The sequence below is a fragment of the Somniosus microcephalus genome, chromosome 12 (genome assembly GCF_052327205.1).
Source record: "Somniosus microcephalus isolate GS21.2 chromosome 12, FLI_Smic_1.0, whole genome shotgun sequence".
NCBI lineage: Eukaryota > Metazoa > Chordata > Chondrichthyes > Squaliformes > Somniosidae > Somniosus > Somniosus microcephalus.
Genome location: NC_140998.1, coordinates 174,296,927 through 174,322,375, shown reverse-complemented (window position 1 = coordinate 174,322,375; position 25,449 = coordinate 174,296,927). Strand labels below are relative to the sequence as shown.

General features: G+C 47.8%; 1 protein-coding gene across 6 annotated transcripts in view; it reads right to left on the bottom strand.

The window, feature by feature from the left end:
• Nucleotides 1–25,449, bottom strand: part of zfyve1 (zinc finger, FYVE domain containing 1) — a 103,441-nt gene that overhangs the window by 17,683 nt on the left and 60,309 nt on the right. For all 6 annotated transcript variants that reach the window (XM_086003851.1, XM_086003854.1, XM_086003852.1 and 3 more), the window contains 5 exons: nucleotides 18,859–18,965; nucleotides 17,372–17,480; nucleotides 13,812–13,909; nucleotides 13,482–13,599; nucleotides 8,651–8,821 (listed from right to left, as the gene is read on the bottom strand). In XM_086003851.1, the coding sequence (XP_085859977.1) occupies nucleotides 8,651–8,821; nucleotides 13,482–13,599; nucleotides 13,812–13,909; nucleotides 17,372–17,480; nucleotides 18,859–18,965 (603 nt within the window). The remainder of the gene's footprint in view (nucleotides 1–8,650; nucleotides 8,822–13,481; nucleotides 13,600–13,811; nucleotides 13,910–17,371; nucleotides 17,481–18,858; nucleotides 18,966–25,449) is intronic.

The window sequence follows — 25,449 nt, the reverse complement described above, 5'->3', positions numbered from 1 at the left end:
TAGTTCCAGTATCAGGGGTTGATGTGACGGTGTTGGTGAAGAGCACACACAGCTGGTAGTTCCAGTATCAGAGTGTGATGTGACGGTGTTGGTGAAGAGCACACACAGCTGGTAGTTCCAGTATCCGAGGTTGATGTGACGGTGTTGAGCAGAGAGCACACACAGCTGGTAGTTCCAGTATCAGAGTGTGATGTGACGGTGTTGAGCAGAGAGCACACAGTCTCAGTTTGTTCACCAGTAATATTCTGTCTATCCAAAGGTAAATTCTGAGATGCAGGCCAGATGAAGCATGCCTTTTGTTATAGCACGCCACCAATGCTAGCAATGAAGAAATGCTGTCAATTCCATAACTGCCATCAGAAACCTGGCTTTATCAGAGGGAAACCCAGCCACATCAACAGATGCGAGCTACAATAGTCATAACTAGAGCTCCCAGCAGTGGCTTGTAAATACACAGACTGCTGACACCTTGCACTGCACTTCAATATCATACAAGCATGTGACTGATTTTTAAAAATAAAACTTTTCCCAAGTTTTAGAAATGAATCTACAAATTGCTTTCCCCATATTAAATTACCAATGAGCCTGTGCAAATACAACTGCAGCGAAGTTCAACACGAAGTGACTCACCCCCTCTCCCATTCTGAGCTGACAAAAAAGAGTTGAGTTTTCCTAGAATTTAATTTCGGCTTCAAACATCCCAAATGTGGTATTCACCCACCTACTGCAGAGAATCAGCCACCTCGCACTGACAGTGGTGGTTATATTAATCCCCTGCAACCATCCAGAATACTGTGCCCAGGTCTGGTCTCCTCACATCGTGGAAGAGAGGCCGAGCAAAGATTCCAAGGACAGCCAGAGGATTAATAGAGTCTAAAACCTGAGCTATCACGATGGGCTGAGGGAGCTGGGTCTCTCTCTACTCTGGAGAAGCAGAGGCTTGATTGATGTATTTAAAATAGAGAAGGGACTGGATGTTGCACGTGTGCAAAGATGATCTGAATTAGATGAGTTAGGGAGACGGAGGGGACAAGCGGTGTAAGCACACAACTAGCTTCGATGTCAGGATGTTTGTCCTCTCCCAGAGGATTAGTGACCATCAGGATAGGTTGCTGGCTCGTACGTAGTTGCTGATTTACTGCAAACATTCCAAAGGGAGCTGGACAGGTTCTTGGAGGAGGCTGATGATGCTGCATACAAAGGTAGGTGGGATGTTGGGTGATGTACCTTTTGCTCATTGTTACCCCCAGAACTAGCTTCTGACTGCCTTCCGGAGGCGGAGGGGAATTTCACAGACTTTCTTTTCTCCAAATTGGCCTAGGATTTTTTTTGCTGAATCTAAGTTTGCCTGACAGTAGAGTCCATGGCTGCTGGTGGGTGGGGAGGGTATTGGCAGTTGTGTTGTTCAGGTCCAACATGGCTGAATGGGACAGACTCGAAGGACCAGCTGGTCTTTTTCTATCTGTCTTGTCACATGTAGGTGTCACTCAGCACCCGGCCAACCATGAGTTGAATCAGCCAATCTTCCCCGCACATCAACATCCACACGTGCAGTTTCCAGAAGGGGATGCTTGTGAGCAGGAGCAGGGATTCTTAACCACAGCATACTGCCTAATCACCAACCCTGAGCCGAGATCAGCTAACAGGCCGGGAACGGAATCTGTGGAGCAGCTACACACTGGATTCAGGGAGAAGGAAGGAAGGGTGTTGTTTTTAACTTTAAGCTTATTTTCTCCTTTATATTCCATAAAATGTTCCTGTGCCCGAAATTCCCTTAAACAAGATGACCTCGACAGCTGCTCCCATCCACTATTAGCACTGCAAGGAAGCAGGCTATTCTGGATCCTAAATTGCCCTCCCTCCCTATCCACTCTCCAGGGATACCATGATCAGGTTTAAAGGCATGAGCAGCACTCAAACTCATGGCTTCACTGGCGTGAAACTGGGCTGAAGTGAAATTCAGCACAAAATGCCTGCTTTCAAATTGCCTCTCACTAGAACTTAGAAAGCAGGCGCAGAAGAGCAAGAGGGATAAGGGAGTACACTGGGCGGGCCCCGCTCAGGGCGAGTTATTGAAGCGTATTCCCATCAAGACATGCTCATATTTGCCTGCCATTCTTCAGATGGCGATTCTGATGTGAGCCACACCTTCAGGTAGATGCCGTGCTGACCCAAGATGTGCTGCTTGAGGGGGTAGAAAACTGGTAAACCACTTTTATCGTTCACTATCGTTACACTATGGTTATCACTGTTTATATCGTTACACTATGGTTATCACTGTTTACACTGTTGTATCACTACACAAGGTCACCTCTTGTCACGCTGTTATACCTGGGCTGACCACAGCTGACTCCGCCCATGGCTCCGCCTGCTTGCCCAGGTATAAAGGTGGTCGACTGGCTGGTATTCCTCCTTGTTGGACCCGATCACCCACGAGGGTGGGCTCTGTTATTTAGCCAATAAAAACCTATAGTTACTATCTTAACTCGTCGCTTTTCATTGGATGAATTGATAGGTATATCAATTTTATTGGCTAAATTTTGAAATGAGTGGATCGGAGCAGCCAAACGACCAGCCAAACGGCCAGCTACAACAGCCACAGCAGCCGGCCTGGCTGCGAGCCCTCCGACCGCCGCACCTGGATCTAAACCCTCAGGCAGCGAACTCAGCCCTCGACTTCGAACACTGGCTGAGCTGTTTCGAATCCTACCTGGGAGAATCCGGCGTGCCTCCGGGATCCAAACTAAGAGTTCTGACCGCCCAGGTGAGCCCAAAAGTATTTGCATTCATCCGGGACCTTGCTACATACGAGGACGCCCTCAACCTGCTGAAAGAGCAGTACCGGAGCCCGGTAAATTCTATGTATGCCAGACATCTCCTAAGATCCCGCTCGCAGCCAGGAGAGTCTGTAGATGAATTTTTACGGGCGCTACAAACACTCGGCAGGGACTGTGACTTTAAAGCTGTAACGGCTGCAGAAAATACTGAAGGGAATATCCGCGATGCCTTCATGAAAGGCCTTCGGTCCGACTACTCACGGCAAAGACTGCTCGAATCAAAGGACCTCGACCTGAATACAACTGCAGCCCTCGCTCGCTCTCTGGAAGTGGCCCATCGGGACCTCGAGGCGTACTCCAGGTACTGTGCTGCGCGACCCTGGGACTCGGGCCCGACCCCGGCCGCAATACCCCTCGCACCGCCGCCTCTGGGACCTACCTCAGCGTCGGCGTCCCAGAACCGATCGGGACCGCCACCCCCGGTACCGGCTGCGACATCGGAGCCCCGCGATCGGGCCGCCGGCTGCTTCTTCTGTGGCCAGGCGAAACACCCGAGGACGCGCTGCCCTGCAAGAAACGCGACTTGCTCCGACTGCCACAAGAAAGGCCACTTCGCGAAGGCCTGCAGGGGGAGAGCCACAGACGCCAGCAGTGCCTCATGCGAGTTGTGGGGGCGGCCATCTTTCATCAAGGCCACAGATGCCAGTATCCCCTCGTGTGAGTCGTGGGGGCGGCCATCTTTGATCAAGGCCACCGACGCCAGCAGTGCCTCATGTGAGTTGTGGGGGCGGCCATCTTCTCCGCCATTTTATTCAACGTCGTGGGCGCCGCCATTTTGTCCACCACACTCGACCGCCACCTTGTCTCCAGACCCGACCACCGCCTCACCCGCAGACTACAGCAGCTCGCTCAGCCATACACTAGCTTCCGTCACACTGGACCAAGCTCGCCCGCATCACCTGTCCAAGTCCATGATGGACATCAAAGTAAACGGCCACGCCACGACCTGCCTGTTCGACAGCGGAAGCACGGAGAGTTTCATCCATCCAGACACGGTGAGCCACTACTCCCTCACTGTCCGGCCAACACGCAACCGGATCTCGATGGCGTCGAGGTCCTATTCTACAGACATCAGCGGCTACTGTGTTGTGACCCTGTCGGTTAGGGGCACGGAGTATAAAAATTTTAAACTCCTCGTCCTGCCCCAGCTCTGCGCTGCCGTCCTACTAGGGCTGGACTTCCAATCCCACCTTCAAAGTGTCACTTTGGCATACGGTGGACCCCTCCCCCCACTCACAGTCGACAACCAGCAGCCTTTAAACCGCCCACCGCGTAACACCTGCGGCCTATCCACCCTCAAGGTCCCGCCCCCCCTCCCTGTTCGCGAACCTCACCCGCGACTGTAAACCCGTCGCCACCAAGAGCAGGCGGTACAGCGCCGGGGACAGAGCTTTTATTAGCTCTGAGGTGCAGCGTCTCCTGAAGGAGGGCATCATCGAGAGGAGCAACAGCCCCTGGCGTGCCCAGGTCGTAGTCGTTAAGACTGGCAATAAAAACCGCCTGGTCATCGACTACAGCCAAACCATAAACCGGTACACCCAGCTGGACGCATACCCCCTTCCCCGCATATCTGATATGGTCAATCAGATTGTACAGTACCGGGTATTCTCTACCATCGACCTTAAGTCGGCCTATCACCAACTCCCTATCCGCCCTGAGGACCACCAGTATACCGCCTTCGAGGCGAATGGCCGCCTCTACCACTTCCTTAGGGTTCCCTTCGGCGTCACCAACGGGGTTTCGGTCTTCCAAAGGGAGATGGTTGACCAGAACGGGCTGCAGGCCACGTTCCCTTATCTAGATAACGTCACCATCTGCGGCCGCGACCGGCAGGACCACGATGTTAATCTGGAGATATTCCTCCGTACGGCCGAACCTCACTTACAATAAGGAGAAATGTGTGTTTAACACCTTGTGTCTTGCCATCCTCGGCTGCGTAGTAGAGAACGGAGTCATCGGCCCCGACCCCGAAAGAATGCGCCCCCTTATGGAGCTGCCCCTCCCCCACTGTCCAAAGGCGCTGAAGAGAACCCTGGGGCTCTTCGCCTACTATGCCCAATGGGTGCCGAATTATGCGGACAAAGCCAGACCCCTCACGAAGTCCACCTCCTTCCCCCTGACGGCAGAAGCGTGCGCAGCCTTCTCCCTCATAAAGGGAGACATTGCTAAGGCCACAATGCACGCGGTGGATGAGTCTATCCCTTTCCAAGTGGAGAGCGATGCATCCGACTTCGCCCTAGCTGCAACCCTTAACCAGGCGGGGAGACCTGTGGCCTTCTTCTCAAGGACCCTCCAGGGCCCTGAGATCCGACACTCTTCGGTCGAGAAGGAGGCCCAGGCGATCGTGGAGGCAGTACGACGCTGGAGGCATTACCTGGCAGGCAAACGATTTACCCTCCTCACCGACCAGCGTTCGGTCGCTTTTATGTTTAATAACAAGTTGAGGGGCAAAATCAAGAACGACAAGATCTTGAGGTGGAGAATCGAGCTCTCCACCTATGATTATGATATCTTGTACCGGCCTGGTAAACTGAACGAACCCCCAGATGCTCTATCACGAAGTACATGCGCCAACGCGCAAATTGACAAGACTGCAGACCCTCCACAACGACCTCTGCCACCCCGGGGTCACCAGACTTTACCACTTCATTAAGGCCCGCAACCTGCCCTACTCCATCGAGGAGGTCAGGACCATGACCAGGAACTGCCAAACCTGTGCCGAATGCAAACCGCATTTCTTTAGGCCGGACAGAGCAAGCCTGATCAAGGCCACCCGCCCCTTTGAGCGCTTGAGCATCGATTTTAAGGGGCCCCTCCCGTCCTCTGACCGTAATGTGTACTTCCTCAACATCATTGATGAGTACTCCCGTTTCCCCTTTGCCTTCCCCTGCCCAGACATGACCAGTACCACGGTCATCAAATGCCTGAACGACCTCTTCGCCTTGTTCGGGTTCCCGAACTATATACATAGCGACCGGGGCTCATCCTTCATGAGCGAGGAACTTCGCCAGCTCCTACTAGCGAGAGGTATTGCTGCAAGCAGGACCACCAGCTACAACCCCCGAGGGAACGGCCAGGTGGAAAGAGAGAACGCGACTGTCTGGAAGGCCGTTCTCTTAGCCTTAAAGTCTAAGGGCCTCCCAACCTCTCGCTGGCAGGAAGTCCTCCCGGCAGCGCTGCATTCCATCCGGTCACTGCTTTGCACGGCCATTAACGCCACCCCCCATGAACGAATGTTTGTTTTCCCCAGGAAGTCGACTACGGGAACCTTGCTACCAACATGGCTGACTTCTCCGGGGCCCGTCTTGCTGCAAAAGCACGTGAGGGCCCATAAAACGGACCCCCTGGTCGAGAGGGTGGACCTCCTGCACGCCAACCCCCAGTACGCCTATGTGGCATACCCAGACGGGCGGGAGGACACAGTCTCCTTACGAGACCTTGCACCCTCGGGCACCCCTGAGACACCACCGTTACCCCCCACCACCCCCCCAAATCCAGCCCAGGTAGACGGCATGCCGGAACCCCACGAGCCTTCGCCGACCACGCAGACACCAGCATTAACATCGGATACTGCACCACCGCCGCCGCGCCGATCAGAAAGACTTACGAGGCCTCCGGACAGACTGACATACCCGAACTGGTAGTACACTTCACCCCGCCGGACTCAAATCTAAACAAGGGGTGAATGTGGTAAACTACTTTTATCGTTCACTATCGTTACACTATGGTTACCACTGTTTACACTGTTGTATCATTACACAAGGTCACCTCTTGTCACGCTGTTATACCTGGGCTGACCACAGCTGACTCCGCCCATGGCTCCGCCTGCTTGCCCAGGTATAAAGGTGGTCGACTGGCTGGTATTCCTCCTTGTTGGACCCGATCACCCACGAGGGTGGGCTCTGTTATTTAGCCAATAAAAACCTATAGTTACTATCTTAACTCGTCGCTTTTCATTGGATGAATTGATAGGTATATCAAAAACAAAGGCAGCGAATCGGCCTCTGCCACTCAGACGGCTCCTCATGGTCAGCGAGAGAGTGCTACTAGAAAAAGCGGACAACTGAGCCACCTGAGGGGAATGTTGTCAGAGAGTCAGAGAGTGACACAGCACAGAAAGAGGCCATTCGGCCCATCGCGTCCGCGCCGGCCATCAATGCCTGTCTAATCTAATCCCATTTTCCAGCATTTGGTCCGTAGTCTTGTATGCTATGGCATTTCAAGTGCGCATCCAAATGCTTCTTGAATGTTGAGGGTTCCTGCCTCTACCACCCTTTCAGGCAGTGAGTTCCAGATTCCAACCACCCTCTGGGTGAAAAAGTTCTTCCTCAAATCCCCTCTAAACCTCCTGCCCCTTACCTTGAATCTATGCCCCCTTGTTATTGACCCCTCTACTAAGGGAAAAAGTTCCTTTCTATCTACCCTATCTATGCCCCTCATAATTTTGTACACCTCAATCAGGTCCCCCCTCAGCCTTCTCTGCTCCAAGGAAAACAACCCCAGCTTGTCCAGTCTTTCTTCATAGCTGAAGCACTCCAGCCCAGGTAACATCCTGGTGAATCTCCTCTGCACCCTCTCCAAAGCAATCACATCCTTCCTATAGTGTGGCGACCAGAACTGCACACAGTATTCCAGCTGTGGCCTAACCAGCGTTTTGTACAGCTCCATCATAACCTCCATATGCCTTTTTAACCACCTTATCCACCTGTTCTGCTGCCTTCAGGGATCTATGTACATGCACACCAAGGTCCCTCTGATCCTCTGTCTTTCCTAGGGTCTTACCATTCATTGTGTATTCCCTTGCCTTGTTAGTCCCTCCAAAATGCATCACCTCACACTTTTCAGGGTTAAATTCCATTTGCCACTGTTCCGCCCATCTGACCAACCCATCTATATCGTCCTGTAGCCTGAGGCTTCCCTCCTCGCTATTTACCACCCCACCAATTTTCCTGTCATCTGCGAACTTACTGATCATACCTTTTACATTCACATCCAAATCATTAATGTAGACCACAAACAGCAAGGGACCCAGCACCGATCCCTGCGGTACCCCACTGGACACAGGCTTCCAGTCACAAAAACAACCTTCGACCATCACCCTCTGCCTTCTGCCACTAAGCCAGTTTTGGATCCAATGTGCCAAGGCACCCTGGATCCCATGAGCTCTTACCTTCTTGATCAGTCTCCTATGCAGGACTTTATCGAAAGCCTTACTGAAATCCATGTATACCACATCCACTGCAGTACCCTCATCCACACACCTAGTCACCCCCTTGAAAAATTCAATCAAATTGGTCAGACACGATCTTCCCAAGACAAAGCCATGCTGACTATCCCTGATTAATCCCTGCCTCTCCAAGTGGAGACTAATTCTGTCCCTCAGAATTTTTTCCCTACCACTGATGTTAGGCTCACTGGCCTGTAATTCCCTGGTTTATCCCTACTACCCTTCTTGAATAATGGTACTACGTTAGCTGTTCTCCAGTCCTCTGGTACCTCCACTGTGGCCAGAGAGGTTCTGAAAATTTGTGTCAGAGCCCCTGCAATCTCCTCCCATGCCTCATGCAGCAGCCTGGGATACAGTGCAGTGTAAGGGGGAATGTCGTGCAGTGTAAGGGGGAATGTCGTGCAGTGTAAGGGGGAATGTCGTGCAGTGTAAGGGGGAATGTCGTGCAGTGTAAGGGGGAATGTCGTGCAGTGTAAGGGGGAATGTCGTGCAGTGTAAGGGGGAATGTCGTGCAGTGTAAGGGGGAATGTCGTGCAGTGTAAGGCTAGTGCTACTGCAGAAAACACAAAGATATTTTGGCACTTACTATAATCTGAGAGTTGGGCCTCCAGTAGGCTGGGGCAATCTGATCGGTGAGCCAGGCCGTCACCACTTTAGTTGGTTTTGCACCAAATTCTGAAACTGACTGTGCCATGAAATTCACGCCATCCAGCAATCGTTGTGCAGCATTGTTATTATCCTTTAGAAATCCGTCCGTCTGAGAAAGAGAGAAATGTCATTCTACTGACCAATATTTATTCAAAAATAACTGAGGTAATGGAATGCACAGGGAGCCAATGTGCTGCACCACAACAGGACAGCTTTGTGCTTGCAATGCAGCAGCAGCAGCTCTGGTATTTTAGGATGATGCCAGCAGCAGTCAGGCGCCTCCCACACTGCCACCAAAAACTCAACCGAGTCGCAGACGACCAGCCAGTCTGCCTTTGCTCTCTTACCCCTCAACAGCTGGTCTCAGGGTACAGGTTTGGAAGTAGGTCACCGTCCTCACCCACAGGACAGTGTGTCGCACAGGGCAATCCAAGAGAAGGTGATGGAACGAATGAGCTTACATTTAAAAGAGGCAATCCCGCCTTTTAGAAATAAATAAAACATAAGAACATAAGAAATAGGAGCAGGAGTAGGCCAATCGGCCCCTCGAGCCTGCTCCGCCATTCAATAAGATCATGGCTGATCTGATCCTAACCGCCAATCTACTATCACAGAACCATCTCCTGAATCTAACAGAATTAGACACACGAAATAGGAGCAGGATAAGGCTACACGGCCCCTGGGCCCGCTCCGCTACCCACAGGGCCATGACCGATCCGAACCTAGACTCATGTCCAAATTCCTGCCTGCTCCCCGTAACCCTTAATTCCCTTTACTTCTAGGAAACTGTCTATTTCTGTTTTAAATTTATGTAATGATGTAGCTTCTACAGCTTTTTGGGGCAGCATATTCCATGGACCTACCACCCTCTGAGTGAAGTAGTTCCTCCTCATCTCAGTTTTGAAAGAGCAGCCCCTTATTCTAAGACTATGCCCCCTAGTTCTAGTTTCACCCATCATCGGGAACATCTTCCCCGCATCCACCCGATCCAACCCCTTCACAATCTTATATGTTTCAATAAGATCGCCTCTCATTCTTCTGAACTCCAATGAGTAGAGTCCCAATCTACTCAACCTCTCCTCATATGTCCATCCCCTCATCCCCGGGATTAACCGAGTGAACCTTCTTTGTACTGACTCGAGAGCAAGTATGTCCTTTCTTAAGTATGGACACCAAAACTGTATGCAGTATTCCAGGTGCGGTCTCACCAATACCTTGTACAACTGAAGCAATACCTCCCTATTTTTATATTCTATCCCCCTAGCAATGAAAGCCAACATTCCATTGGCCTTTTTAATCACTTGCTGCACCTGCATACTAACCTTTTGAGTTTCGTGCACCAGGACCCCCAGATCCCTTTGTACTTCAGTACTTTCCAGTTTCTTGCCATTAAGATAATAACTTGCTCTATGATTTTTCCTGCCAAAGTGCATAACCTCACACTTTCCAGTATTGTATTCCATCTGCCAAATCTCTGCCCACTTACTTAGCCTGTCTATGTCCCCTTGAAGGTTTTTTATGTCCTCCTCACTCACTACTTTCCCTCCCATCTTAGTATCATCTGCAAACTTTGATATGTTACACTCGGTCCCCTCCTCCAAATCGTTAATATAGATTGTAAAGAGTTGGGGACCCAGCACTGACCCTTGCGGAACACCACTAGTTACTGATTGCCAGTCTGAGAATGAACCATTTATCCCAACTCTCTGTCTTCTGTTAGATAGCCAATCCTCTATCCACGCCAGAATATTACCCCCAATCCCGTGATTTTTTATCTTAAGCAAAAACCATTCCAAAGCAGCCAAGCACGACAGACTGGCGACTATATTGCACATTAAAGCTAATCAACATCTCAATTTATCACTCAATATTGCAGAGGGAAACAACAGCGGCCACTTTACTTCTAGCTGCTGTATTCTTCATCTGTCTCTCTCTCATTTTAGAGGCTTTTCACAGGTTGAATATCATTCACATCACACTTATTTTAGGCTAAAGGGCGAGAATCAAAGGCTACTTTTGTTACACCACTGCCACTTTGGAACATATGACGTTTCATGCGTTCTGTGCAATAGGCAAACAGGACTCCTTCAGCGATTCTGATGGCATTACACGCATGGTTTAAAAGGAGAAAAGTGCAGGGAGAGGAAACATGTTAGTGAAGTATACCATTCTCCGATCATCCATATAGCTTGCCAAGTTTATCCTGTTCCCTGCCTGTGATATTGGCGGGGGATGGAGAGCTTATCCTGGTCACCAGCCTGGCCTTTTGTGATGACATGTGGTATGTTGGTCAGTAGGCATCTCATTGTCAGCACCTATTTCTTATCCTAGATGTTTATTCTGGAGTTCAAATACAAACTTTAAAAACTGCAATAATAAAAGATCTCCTGATTAAGATGGTGAATAGCAGAGCCACACAGACCAGGTCCCAGGTGCGATCCCCAGGGATCTGTGCAGAGTTAACTGGGTCGCAAGAAGAACCCTGCAACTGGGATCAGCACTCCTGGGTTAGGGAGAGCATAGAGAAGGAATTGTCAGGGTTCCTGCTCTTCATCATTCTCCAGCAATCCGTGCTGGAAGAGCACGGAATTAGGATCATCACAAAAGGCCAGGTTAAGGTTCAGCAGTGCTGCCCACCACAATCAAATATGCCGCTGGTGCTTAGCTCACACATGAAGTCAGACCTGACAAGCAAGGTACCGAAGGGTGCCCAGTCCCCCAGGCAACCATACGTCATCAAGGAGTCAACGCCTAGTGCGCACACTTGTATGTTTAAATTTAGTTTCTGAAAACAGGACGAGACGTGCCTGCGCTAATATGAAGGCCTCAATACACAGTTAAACTGCTCCTGACACCTCGACTCCAGCTATTACATTGGAAGTGAGGCGATTCGAGAATTTCTTGCAAAATCACCTCTATAACTACAGTATCCAAGTACTAACTGGGCCGCAACCAATCACCATTCTTCGGCAAACTAATAACCATAAGAAAACTGGCATAAGTTAATGATTTACACAAAATGGCTGAACATGCTGCATTGATCACATTCCTTCAGAACAAACTGAAACTGAAGTACCAGTTTGTCCCTCCGCCTTCGGTCAATTATTTCCCCTCATCTGAAGGTGTTGACTCTTGGCTATGGTATGATTCAACAAAAGCCTGTTGCCCCAGCACCTTGGCTAAGTAGTCATTCTTGATATGCAAGCTGAGAGTGCGCATCAACAGGCTATTTGACCCTGAGGACATCACAAAAAAGAGAGTAGAGGTTAAAGGTAGTTTCTCAGACTGGCAAAAGGTGGGAAGTGCTGTTCCACAAGGATCGGTGCTGGGATCACTGCTGTTCACTATTTATAGAAACGATTTGGACTCTAGAATCCAAAGTACAATTTCAAAATTTGCAGACGACACCAAATTGGGTGGTGTAGTTAACACTAAGGAGGACTCCTACAAAATACAGGAAAATAAATGCGCAGAATGAGCATGTGATTGGCAAATGAATTTCAATATAGATAATTGCGAGGTGGTGCATTTTGGTAGGAAGAATAAGGAGGCCACATGCTGCTGGGGAAAAAAAACCCAAATGGGGTAGAGGGGCAGAGGGATCACTAAAAGTAGTGATACAGGTTAATCAGGCCATAAAAAAGCAAACCAAGCACTGGTGTTCATTTCTAGAAGGACAGAATTGAAAAGTAGAGAAGTTATGTTAAACTTGTATGGAACCTTGGTTAGACCACACTTAGGGCACACTGCACAGTTCTGGTCTCCATATTATAAAAAGGATATAGAGGCACTGGAGAAGGTGCAAAGATTTACTAGGATGATCCCAGAACTGAGAGGTTATACTCATCAGGAAAGATTGAACAGGCTGGGGCTCTTTTCTCCAGAAAAGAGAATACCGAGTGGTGATCTGATCGGGGTCTTTAAGATTATGAAGGGGTTTGATAGGGTAGACGTAGAGATGTTTCCACTTGTGGGGGGAGACCAGAACTAGGGGCCATCAATATAAGATAGTCACTAATAAATCCAATTGGGAATTCAGGAGAAACTCCTTTACCCAGAGAGTGGTGAGAATGTGGAACTTGCTACCACAGGGAGTGGTTGAGGCAAATACTATAGATACATTTAAGGGGAAGCTGGATAAGCACATGAGGGAGAAAGGAAGAGGGATATGTTGACGGGGTTAGATGGAGTAGGGTGTGAGGAGGCTCGTGTGGAGAATAAACACTGATATGGACCAGTTGGGATGAATGGCCTGTTTCTGTGCTGTAAATTCTATGCAATTAAAGCCCAATCTTGATCTCTCCCAACGTCCACATATGCACTTCCTGCAGTGATATGGATTAGAAGCAGGAACTCGGGCCAATTTCCCCCTCATTAATGCTTGGATGCTGACGATAATTATAGCACCTGTCATGCTGTCCTGGCTTGAGATCAGCTAGCTCAGCACCGACCAGTGATCAACTCTGACCCTCCTTGTGTGTGTAGGTCAACCACTCAACACCCGAGTCATCCAATACCCTTCTTTGAAATGAAAGTGGTTGTACCCAAAAACTGATACACACAAGTAGGAAAACAGACTGTGTAATGAATAGTATCAACTACAGTTTGACATTTCTAACTTCCTATTTAAGACACAGAAACAAGTCACTTCCCAGCCCAAAGCACGGACAGGTAATGTGCTCCAGTTTTTCTGCTCCTGCCCAGCTAATAAAGCCTGGATAACAAAGCGTCGTCTTTACATCACAAGAGATTGAATGTGCATTACTCACTCCAAGCCAGACGTGTTCAATCTCTGTTCTCACAACAGTGTCCACTGGATCCTGGTTTCCAAACCAATACTGCCGACTGCGATAAATGATCCCACAGTTTGGGCACTCAATCACGTACCTGCAAGAGACAACAAGCTTTTCAACCAATTCAACACATTCAGTAGTTTAAAAACCTGTTAACACAGTCAGTGAAATATTCATTGGTCAACACTATTGTGTTGAAGTTTTTGTACTATACATTGAACTGTATTTGCTGCTGTTGTGGGGTTGACAGGGTCTTAAGATGGATATGGTCTTGGTGGTTAAGTTATTAAAGTATTGGAGACTCACCCCGACCAGGCATATATGGCGAGACCCAACCAAGGCGAGTCTGTGGAAGCAGATGTTTTGGGCACCACAATCACTTCTTTCCCATGCTCATAACAGGCCTGAAATAAAACTATAATTTGAAATTGAATAAGCATGTTTAAACAACCCACACCTTCCCAGCCAAGCATTCCGGACACTATTCAACAGCAAAGGATGGTTATTGTAAGTGTGTGTGTAGCTGCTCCGGTGGTGAGTGGGTAAATTCCCCAGGCAGTGACAAACCAGTAGGGTGCAAAATTCAATCCCATTCCGTGCTCAGTTAACTGAGCTGAGCTGGGATGCTATAAATGGCTTCAGCACTCCTGGATTGGGGAGGACAATAAAAATCAGTGGCAATTGACATGACCATCGAGTGACCTCTCCTGGGGAATATCTATTGACATGACCATCGAGTGACGTCTCCTGGAGAATATCTATTGAACTGACCATCGAGTGACCTCTCCTGGAGAATATCTATTGAACTGACCAACGAGTGACCTCTCCTGGAGAATATCTATTGAACTGACCATCGAGTGACCTCTCCCAGAGAATATCTATTGAACTGACCATCGAGTGACCTCTCCTGGAGAATATCTATTGAACTGACCATCGAGTGACCTCTCCTGGAGAATATCTATTGAACTGACCATCGAGTGACCTCTCCTGGAGAATATCTATTGAACTGACCATCGAGTGACCTCTCCTGGAGAATATCTATTGAACTGACCATCAAGTGACCTCTCTCAGAATCACAGAAACCCCACAGTGCAGATAGAGGCCATTCGGCCCATCGAGCCTGCAGCGACACATATCCCACCCGATCCCCGTAACCCCTACACCAACACATATCCCACTCTATCCCCGTAACCCCACGTATTTAATCCCCCTAACACTAAGGGTCAATTTATCATAGCCAATCAACCTAACCCGCACATCTTTGGACTGTGGGAGGAAACCGGAGCACCCGGGAGGAAACCCACGCAAACACGGGGAGAATGTGCAAACTCCACACAGACAGTCACCCGAGGCCAGATTCGAACCCGGGTCCCTGGCGCTGTGAGGCAACAGTGCTAACCACTATGCCACCGTGCTGCCCGGAGAATATCTATTGAACTGACCATCGAGTGACCTCTCCTGGAGAATATCTATTGAACTGACCATCGAGGTTTAATCTTAACGTACAGGAATTATTGACTTTACGTGGAAGCCCTGCATTATACAAGCTGTCATTTATACAGTGCCTTTAACGTGGAAAATGGCCAAAGTTATTTAGAGGGGGAGGGGAGGAGAAAAAAACAAAACAGATAAAAGGGATCAAAGAACAAATGCCAAGCCATGGAGGAGAGTTAGGGGATCGTAACTGAAAGCTTGCTCACAAAGGTCGGTTTTCAGAAGGTTTTTTAATGAAGTGAAGTGGAAAGGCAAAGGAGCACTCCATTTCAAAGCTTCTTCAAATCAGAACAATGAGTAACAGATTAGAAAGACAGCACATAAGCAAGTTTTAGAATTAAGTACCAAATAAAATCTTATTTACCTTGAAATTTAATTCAAGATATCAAATTTAGTTTTTCCAAATTAAAATACGGCACACTGACAAATATTATTAATTCTGACCAATTTTTAAGGGCTTTCAAAAAAATATTTGCATAACCTTTCTCCCTTCAACAAGATTCTCACTTATGGTTCTGCATATTAATGCGATTTGGGGTGTTCTCAAATGTTCACTGAGTAATCAAATGTGTAGTGTTGAAAGGGAGAACAGTACTGGAGGTTGGGGATGAATGTACATCCCACAAAGCATTCGACAAGATGCAATAAAAACAAAATGCTGGAAATACTCGACAGGTCAGGCAGCATCTGTGGAGAGAGAAAGAGTGTTAACGTTTCAGGTCGATGACCTTTCGTCAGAACCTGAAACGTTAACTCTGTTTCTCTCTCCACTGACCATCGAGTGACCTCAGATTTCCAGCAGCCGCAGTATTTTGCTTCGTTCTACAAGATGCAATCTGGCTTTTAATATCAACCTCATGGAGCCATGGCATTTCAGGCGGGATCATCACCAGAGAACAGCTCAGCTTAAGCCCACCACCGATTCAGACAATGGCCCAGAAATTCAAGTCTCCATGGGTGAGTACGCACAGGGTACTCACCCATAAGCCCAATGGAAGTGCCGGTTTTGTGCTTGCACTGCGCATGTGCGGGAAACCGGCACCTCCGTTCCCTTAAAGAAAAGGGTTCAGAGGTCAAACGTGTACGCCGGAGAGGCAGCGCGTGCGCATGGAACTTACGTTTGTTTCCCAGGTTTTTCCGGGAAGGTAAGTCTCCAGGAGTTACACATGTAAAAAGCAGGCGCAAGGCTTGCTTTTTACAAGGTAAGTGGTGAATTAATTAAAATTAAAACATTTTTTCCACAGGTTTATTATTTTTAAATACTTTAAAAGGTAAGTTTATTTTTAGCCCCGTTAGAAAATGTAATTAATTTTTTCAAAAATTTAAATTATTGTTTAAAATAGTTATTTTATGTAATTTAGTTATTTTAAAAATGTGATTTAAAAAATTTTTTATTTGAGGTTTTAGTGATGTTTTGGGGCTTATAGTATTTATAGGTTTGACAGCTCTTCCTGTCAAACTTACGAATGAAGCATTCATTGCTACCATTGGCTCTCCATGGTCCACGTGATCCCAGGGGACGCATCAAACTAACTGCGCCCCTGGGATACGCAAGCACTGCGCGCCGGCAGTTGGGAGAGGCCCAGGATCGGAATCCCACGCGGGCCCACAGCTCAACGGCCGGCGCAGTAGGTAAGTGCAGGTCGGAGGCTTGCACCCGCGGGAAGCACCCGACCCGAATTTCTGGGCCATTGGCTTCACTGAGCAAACTGGGACAGCAATCCTCTTCAGTGCCAGATACTCCTCCAGAGCCAGTGATTCCAAAATTCAAGTTACAAAACTTCTACCAGCTAGTCAGGAAGGAGGATGATAAAATACAACTATTCCCAGTGAATCAATGCAGCCACTCTTTCTTGGGCTGTCATCAACGGAGCATCTCTGAAAATATTGGCCGTGGTAATAATTCAGGAAAGGGATCAACAGAAAATCTTATTCTACAAGGCACAAATCAATTTAAAGACAAAAACTTTGCTGTACAACCAAAAAGAGAGCTTTTAGTCACCTTGCCCCATATCTCCTAGAATTCTCTCCCTTAAATCCCTCTGCCCAGCTAATTCCCTTCTCACCTTCAACAAGTGTCCTATCTCTTTGAATACAGCTTCAGCCACCTCCCTGACTCCCTCAGGTCTGGCTTCACGCTGGCAAACACCTGAAGATGTTCTCGTGTTTAAGGTGTTATATAAATACAAGTCGTTAAAAGTGAAACCCATTTTCCAACAGAAATGATAAAATATGCTGATCTTGCGCAGTTGTGGAATGATTGCCCTGTCTGTACGCGTCATCTTCACTCTTCAGTAGGCAGATCTGTTCGATTTAAACTACACGAGTATGACTGCAGCGGAAAGTGATGGCTACGTGTAAACTGAACTCACCTTGCAGGTATACACTCGGTTATCATACTGGTGTGAGTAGCTGCAGCGACTTGGAGCCTCGTGAGGAATGCCATCCTTCGCATGGTTCATACTGTTCTTACAGCCAACCCTAAATCAGAGCAACATTACAACACATCACCATCGTATATTCTTATGTACCATATCTGCATGCTCAAAATGGCTCCAATTTGTCAGTATAATATTTCAACAACCAGAATGAGGGAAAATGGGCACTATTTTTGAACCAGCAAGTGCTACTTCGTTATAATTTCTATTTTATTTTAAAACTCCACCCCTCCGGGACAGAAGTAAGCAAACGCCTCCCAGTGGAACTCGACTGCCATCTATTTGGAGGTCTGAGACAGCAACCTGGGTTTACCCACCATCCAAGCCTCTCTGCTCTGTCCCAAAACTCAGATCAATCAAGAAGTGAGCACTTGGGGGACTTGACAGAACATATACAATCCAAACTTTCCCTGAGGCTGTGATAAAATTAACATTGGGTGTAAACTAAAGCCTACTGACCAATAGGTCCCTGGTTCAATTCCTGATCCTCTCTGTCTGCTGGGCCACTGAGTTAAGATGGGTAAAAAAAAAAAAAATCAGCTAGGGCTCCCATTCTTGGTTATCTAATAACCATCAAATGGAAAGTGCATGTTAGTGGAGGTCGGATGATGACCAGATTATGCGGTGATGTTCTGCAGTTATTCTCTAGGCTCAGAAACAAAGAATGGACATCTGAGTGAAGTAGCAGCCCACTAGCCAGCCATGTAGCAGTCAGCACGTCTGGGAGAGGCTGGAATAAAACCCAATCAAGTATGATGGTCAAGAAATTAGCACAAGTTCCATGTGTCTATTCAGGTTTCACCCCCATTCTAACACCTTGTCCATGCTGTACATACCCTGGACAAGCAGAAGATGCAAGTGATGTGACAATCTCTCAGTTCTGATGCACTTTGGTTTATTTCTAATTTGAGGTGACTGCCCTCCCAACAGGGCACCAGTGAGAATGGGGGCGCAGCAGTTCACATCAAGCTGTCCTCACTGAAGATCTGGACCTAAGTTCAAAGAAAGGACGCTCCTACTATCGAGGATTTCGGTTATCTCAGTTACATTTGCAATAAACACTTGCTGTTGAAGCTTCTACTGGTTTAATCCTCAACCCAATCAAATTATGAATCTTGCATATAAAAACACATTCTACAAATTAACCATAAATGGTGAATCAATATTTTATTAAATATGAGTATGGCCCAGCACTCAGGATTAATGATCAGCAATATCAGCCCGATTTGATAACTTACTCCTCGAACCAATTCACCCATTTTAAGTAAAGGTTAATTGGACGAGCCTTCTATTGCTGTACACAGCCACAATCCCAGGTTCGCCCTGAGGAGTGTTGCCGAGAACCAGTTCTGCCTCCCCTGCTGAACCGACACTAAAATAACAACCACACAATTGTTTTTAAAAAGTACATAATCACTTACCCACAGCTAAGGCACGTGCAGGAGCAAGTGAAATATTCATCAGGGAAGAAGCAGCTGTGAGCCATTTGGTCATCTGCAATCTCTCCACTGAAACGTTCACTTAAAGCCTAAAGAGAAGATTTTGAAAACATAACATTCCAGCAGGGTTTTCTCCCCTCTAAAAGAGGAATATAAATACACTGGGCCTTGTTACTGCTCATTAACCATGGAAGTCACTTCCACTATTTAATCTATTGTCATATCGGCCCAGAAATTCAGGTCGGGGGCTTCCCGCGGGTCTAAGCCCCCGACCTGCACTTACCTTGCGCGCCGGCTGTTGAGCTGTGGGCCCCCGTGGGATTCCAATCCTGGGCCTCCTCCAACTGCCGGCGCGCAGTGCTTGCGTACCCCAGGGGTGCAATTAGTTCGATGTGTCCCCTGGGATCACGTGGGCCATGGAGAGCCAATCGGAGCAGGGAATGCTTCATTCATAAGTTTGACAGGAAGAGCTGTTAAAACTTAGAAATACTACGGGCCCCAAAACATCACTAAATCTTCAAATACATTTTTTTAAAGTCACATTTTTTAAATAAACTATAAATTACATGAAATAACTATTTTAAACAATAATTTAAATTTTTGAAAAAAATAATTTTATTTTCTAACGGGGCTAAAAATAAACTTACCTTGCTTTAAAGTACTTAAAAATAATAAACCTGTGGAAAAAATGTTTTAATTTTAATTAATTCACCACTTAGCTTGTAAAAAGCAGGCCTTGCGCCTGCTTATTAAATGTGCAAATTCTGGAGACTTACCCTCCCGAGAAAACCTGCAAAAAAAAAACCGAAGTTCGATTCGCATGCGCAGCCTCTCCTGCGCACGCGTTCGAACTCTGAACCCCTTCGTTCAGGGGGAACGGAAGTGCCGGTTTCCCGCGCATGCGCAGTGCATGCAGGAAACTGGCACTTCCATTGGGCCGACAGGTGAGTACCCCGTGCGTACTCACCCGTGGAGACCCGAAGTTCTGTCATTTTGAAAACCTCTATTAGACCCTCTTGTTTTAAACTTCTTTGTTCGAGTAAAAAAAAGGCCAAATTTTTGAGCCTCTCATTCCTGATGGTATTCTATAGAATCTTGAATGTAGCCTTTCCATTGCTCTCCTACATCCTTTATATATAATGGTATATATATATATATATAAACCAATGTCTTGTACAAGGAAAAAACAACAAACTTACATTTATACAATGCCTTTCACTTGCTCAGGATGTTACCAAACACTTCACAAACAAATGGATTCCAGATACAACAACACTTCTTTGCTTTTATATTCAACGCCCTGGTGTATAAAATCCATCTACCTTTGTGAAATCATTTTGTATTTGGGCTCGCACCTTTAAGATATATGCATTGTCTATATGTTCCTCCAGTTGAAAAGTCTGACATTTTTCACTGTTACTGTTCACAAAATCTCCATTACATTTCTCTGCATCAAACTGTATTTGCCATCTATCTGCCCGCTCCATTAACCCATGTCCTTGTGCAATCTTTTGCTTTCTTCCTAATTTTTATTAATGAATTAGCATTTATAAACTGCCTTACCATTTCTCAGAATGTTCCATCACACATCACAACAAATGAATCACTTTCAAAAATTTCAGTCACTGTAGCTGCACAGGGAAACGTGAAACAAATTTGCACTCAAGGTCCCACAAATAAATGGTCAGACAATCCGGTTTTGGTAGCAATAATTGAAGAAGGGTTGTTGGCCAGAACATTCTGGCCTTTATTTTTACAGGGGGGGGGTGGGGAAGAAGGGTGTGTTTGAGCTCAGTAGCAGGCGATGCACCCAGTCAGGTCAGCGACGAGGGAGCCCTGCCAAACTTTACGCAGGGCCTCATTGCACTAAAACTTCCCATAGTCCAGCCCGACACCCGGCCAGATTGGATGAGACCCGTGGGGACAGTCCTCAGCGTTTAGTTTGGGGCCGGGTGGTGTGTGGAAGGTTTTTTTTTCCATTTAGAACATTAAATCATCATCAGCACCCACAGCGCCAGGCAATTGTTGAACACCGGCAATGATGCAGTGAACAGAAGTCTAACGCACTATTTGTTGTAACTACTTGCTCAGCACAACACAAGTCCCAAGGGATTATAGTTCGACGGTCTTTAGAACATTTTGGTTTTAAAAGGATTATGTGAACGTGTACTTTACTGAAAGGTGTAGAGGTGTAACTGCGACCAACCTCTCCTTTTTCAACAAATGTACAGTAAGTTTTTGTAGTGTATTTTTATATCCCAGGGAAGAGCCTCTTCTGGGCCACGGTCCGGCTCCTGACACGTTTGCCTTACGGTGAAGCAATCACTCCTCCCCCGCTCAGGCACTCAGCTGAAATTGCAGATGGGATCCCGATGAGATCACTGGACTCGATCTGCCTGTTCAAAGAAGGACACCGCTGACTTACTGTGGGTGTCCCACTCGACTGTCCCGAAGTGTCAGGTTAGTACGGGAACCCAGACTGTCCCGAAGTGTCAGGTTAGTACGGGGACAGAGACTGTCCCTGTAATGTACATACCTTTAAGGGGGGAACTATGTTTTACAGCTCATGTATACTGCAGTACCGGCAGTGACCACACCTGTATATAACACTGAGTAGTAATCTGTACAGATCAGTTGCAGTATGAGCCACGTTGAGTAAACACCTGTTGTACCGTTCTCCTGTAGTCTGTGTCTTATTGTACACGGGCACAACATTGGCGACAAGGCAAGTTCGAACCTACCTGCAACTCTGCATCACCTCCCGGGGATTCGTTCCTGGAGATCAGTGGGTTGGAGGTCAAGGCCAGAGACTCGGGCGCCGACCACGGGCAACCGCCCAGTCATCCAGCAGAGACTCGAGAATTGCGGGGGAGGCTGTCGAGAGCCAGGCTTGGCTTTCCAGTCGAGGTGGTCCAGCGAAACGGGCTGGCAACAGGTAGTGCGCAGACCCTTCCCAGACAGCGGCGGGCTAGAGCCCGACCGAGCGGCACAGCAAAGGGCCGAGCAGCGTCGAAGGGGGAGAGAGAGAGAGAGAGAGAGAGAGAGAGAGAGAGAGGGCAGAGCGCAGCCAGTGTTCAGGGGCCGAGCAGCGTCGGAGAGAGGGAGAGGGGGACGCACAGAAACCCGCGAGGCGCCGCCATTACCACGAGGACCGCCGAGAGCAGCATTGGCAGCAGCGCAGCAGAAGCGCGCGAAACCTACAGGGCGCCGCCATTGCCACGAGAACCGCTGGGAGCGGCGTTGGCAGCAGCGGGGGAGGAAGGAAAGCGCGGGAGACGCCATTTTAAACCACACCCAAAATGCCGAAGAGTGGCAGTATCACCACATTTGACAATGAAGTCGAAGATTGGACTACATATGTCGAACGAATAGAGGTATACTGCAAGGCAACTGAGGTGTCAGATGACAAGAAAGCGTTGGTATTGTTAAATTTAATGGGTGCAAAGACGTATGGTTTATTACGAAATCTAGTAACCCCAACGAAGCCAATGGAAAAGAGTTTTGAAGACATAGTAACGAAACTACAGGAATATTTAAACCCCACACCGCTGCTGATAGCAGAAAGATTCAAGTTTCACAAACGGAACCAGCATAAGGATGAAAGCAATGCTGATTATTTAACAGAACTGCGCAAACTATCGAAACACTGCCAGTTTGGAGCGGGACTGGCAGATACCTTAAGGGACAAGTTTGTGTGTGGGCTTCAAAGTGAAGGAACCCAGAAGCGGCTTTTATCTAAAAAGGACCTTACGCTGAAAAAGGCTTTCAGCATTGCGGTATCATATGAAGCAGCAGCACGGGGCGCTGCAGAGATACAACAGAGACCGCAAGAATATGGCACAAACGAAATGTCATATGGAACAGAGAAGTGCTATCGCTGCGGCAGAACAACACACGACCAGAATGATTGCTGGTTCAAAGACAAAAAGTGTGCAGACAGTGTGGAAAAGTAGGACACATAGCACGAGTCTGCAGGTCGGGAAAGAAAACCAGCAATAAGAAACCTACCAAAGGAAAGTACAAGAAGGTACATAAGATGACAGAGAATAGTTCAGACGAACAAGAGAGTGATAACGACTCCGAAAGCAGGGAACTGAGTTGTCTGAAACTACATAATGTGATCACAACGGAAGATCACCGAACCATTTGGGTCACTCTCAAGATAGCAGGAGTCCAGGTAAAGATGGAATTGGGCACAGGATCAGCCCTAACAGTCATAAGCCGACGGGACTACGAGCGGCTATTCTCATACATACCCTTGAGAGACACAAAAATTATTTTGAAGACGTACACGGGGCAAAAAGTCTACCCCAAAGGAAAAATAAGGGTGACCGTTATACATAACGGTAAGGAAACACCAAAACTTGACCTGTATGTATTGCAAGATGGAGGACCACCGTTACTGGGACGTGAATGGATCCGGAAAATACAACTGGATTGGCATTCCATACAGGCACTGACTGTGGCTGACAAAAAGGAGGACGATGTCACACCTGGGCGACTGTCAAAGATCCTAACTGACGTGAAAGAAGTGTTCCAGCAAGGACTCGGAACACTAAAAGGCACGACAGCGATGATTAAAACTGAAGAAAACGCAAGCCCAAAATTTTTTTTAAGGCCAGACCGGTACCTTATGCGATCCGCCCAGCCGTCGAAGCAGAGCTGGAGAGTCTGGAATGTTCAGGTGTACTGTCGAAGGTAAACTGGAGCGAGTGGGCTACACCCATCGTCCCTGTGATGAAAAAGTCGTTGAGCAGCATGCCTGGGGAACCAAGGAAGGTTCGCATCTGTGGGGACTTTAAGGTAACAGTGAACCCGGTCCTTCACACCGTACAATATCCACTTCCGCGGATTGAAGATATTTTCACCTCACTATCTGGAGGGAAACGCTTCACTAAGATTGATCTGGCCCAGGCGTATCTGCAAATGGAGGTAGAAGAAGCATCAAAAAAATACCTCACAATCAACACCCATAAAGGTCTCTACCAATACAACCGGCTGGTATTCGGGGTAGCATCAGCTCCGGCTATTTGGCAGAGGGCAATGGAACAAGTCCTGCAAGGGATCCCAGGGACCCAGTGTTATTTGGACGACATCCTGGTCACGGGCGAAAATGACAGTGATCACCTTGCCAACCTGGAGCAGGTGCTCACTAGATTGCAGGAATATGGGCTCCGAGCTAACCGCCCCAAATGCGAGTTTTTTAGAAAACAGATCTCGTATTGCGGCCACGTTATCGATAAAGAGGGGTTACATAAGTCCCCAGAGAAGATTGAGGCAGTAGTCAAGGCTCCAGCACCGGAAAATGTGTCACAACTGAGGTCGTTCCTCGGGCTGGTAAACTACTACCATAAGTTCTTGCCAAATTTGTCTACAATACTACACCCACTGAACACCCTACTGCAAACTGGGGTGCCATGGAAGTGGAGTGACGAATGTAGACGAGCTTTCCAGAAGAGCAAAACACTAATCACATCGAAAGAGGTATTGGCCCATTACAACCCGGCATTACCAATTCAGTTGGCATGTGATGCGTCACCCTACGGCATTGGAGCGGTGCTGTCGCACAAATTCTCGGACAGCTCAGAGGCCAATAGCCTTTGCGTCACGATCACTAACCTCAGCCGAGCGTAACTACGCCCAGATTGACAGGGAGGCCCTCAGCCTAGTGTGGGGAGTGAAAAAGTTCAATCACTATCTGCACAGGCAGAAATTCACCTTGCTGACTGATCACCAGCCTCTTGTCTCCATTTTTAATCCGAAGGAGGGCATTCCGGTGATGACTGCGCAACGACTACAAAGATGGTCACTTTTTCTAGGGGCGCACCACTATGAGATTGAATATAAGGGCACGAAACAGCATGGAAATGCTGATGGGCTATCACGCCTGCCACTGCCTACTGCGGAGGAAGCACCAGCAGTGGATCCTGTCGAAATATTCCATTCGACTATAGTTGAATACCTGCCGGTAACTAACGCTTGTATCGAAAAGGAAACCCGAAATGACCCGACACTGTCTCGGGTATATGATTTGACGGTGAAGGGATGGCCAGCACATGGCGACTCACTGTTGCCAGCATTCTCGACAAGGAGAGAACAGCTGTCAGTGTGCCGGGGGACCTTGATGTGTGGATCCCGAGTGGTAATTCCACCCAAGTTAAGGGATAGAGTGCTCAATGAGCTTCACGAGGGTCATCTGGGAGGGGTAAAAATGAAAAGCCTAGCCAGGGCTTATGTGTGGTGGCCGGGAATCGATAAACAAATCGAGGACCTGACCAAGAGCTGCTCAGGATGCCAGAAAGTCCAAAATGCACCACCACAGGCCCCTCTACACCCATGGGAGTGGCCCTCATCTCCATGGCAACGGGTGCATATTGATTTTGCTGATCCATTCATGGACTCAATGTTTTTAATAGCCGTGGATGCGCACTCGAAATGGCCTGAGGTCATCAAAATGTCCTCCACCACCACGGAGAAAACTATTGCAGTCCTACGGACCATTTTTGCCAGGAATGGCTTGCCAGAACAGATTTGCTCCGACAACGGACCACAGTTTGTGTCCGAAGAGTTCCG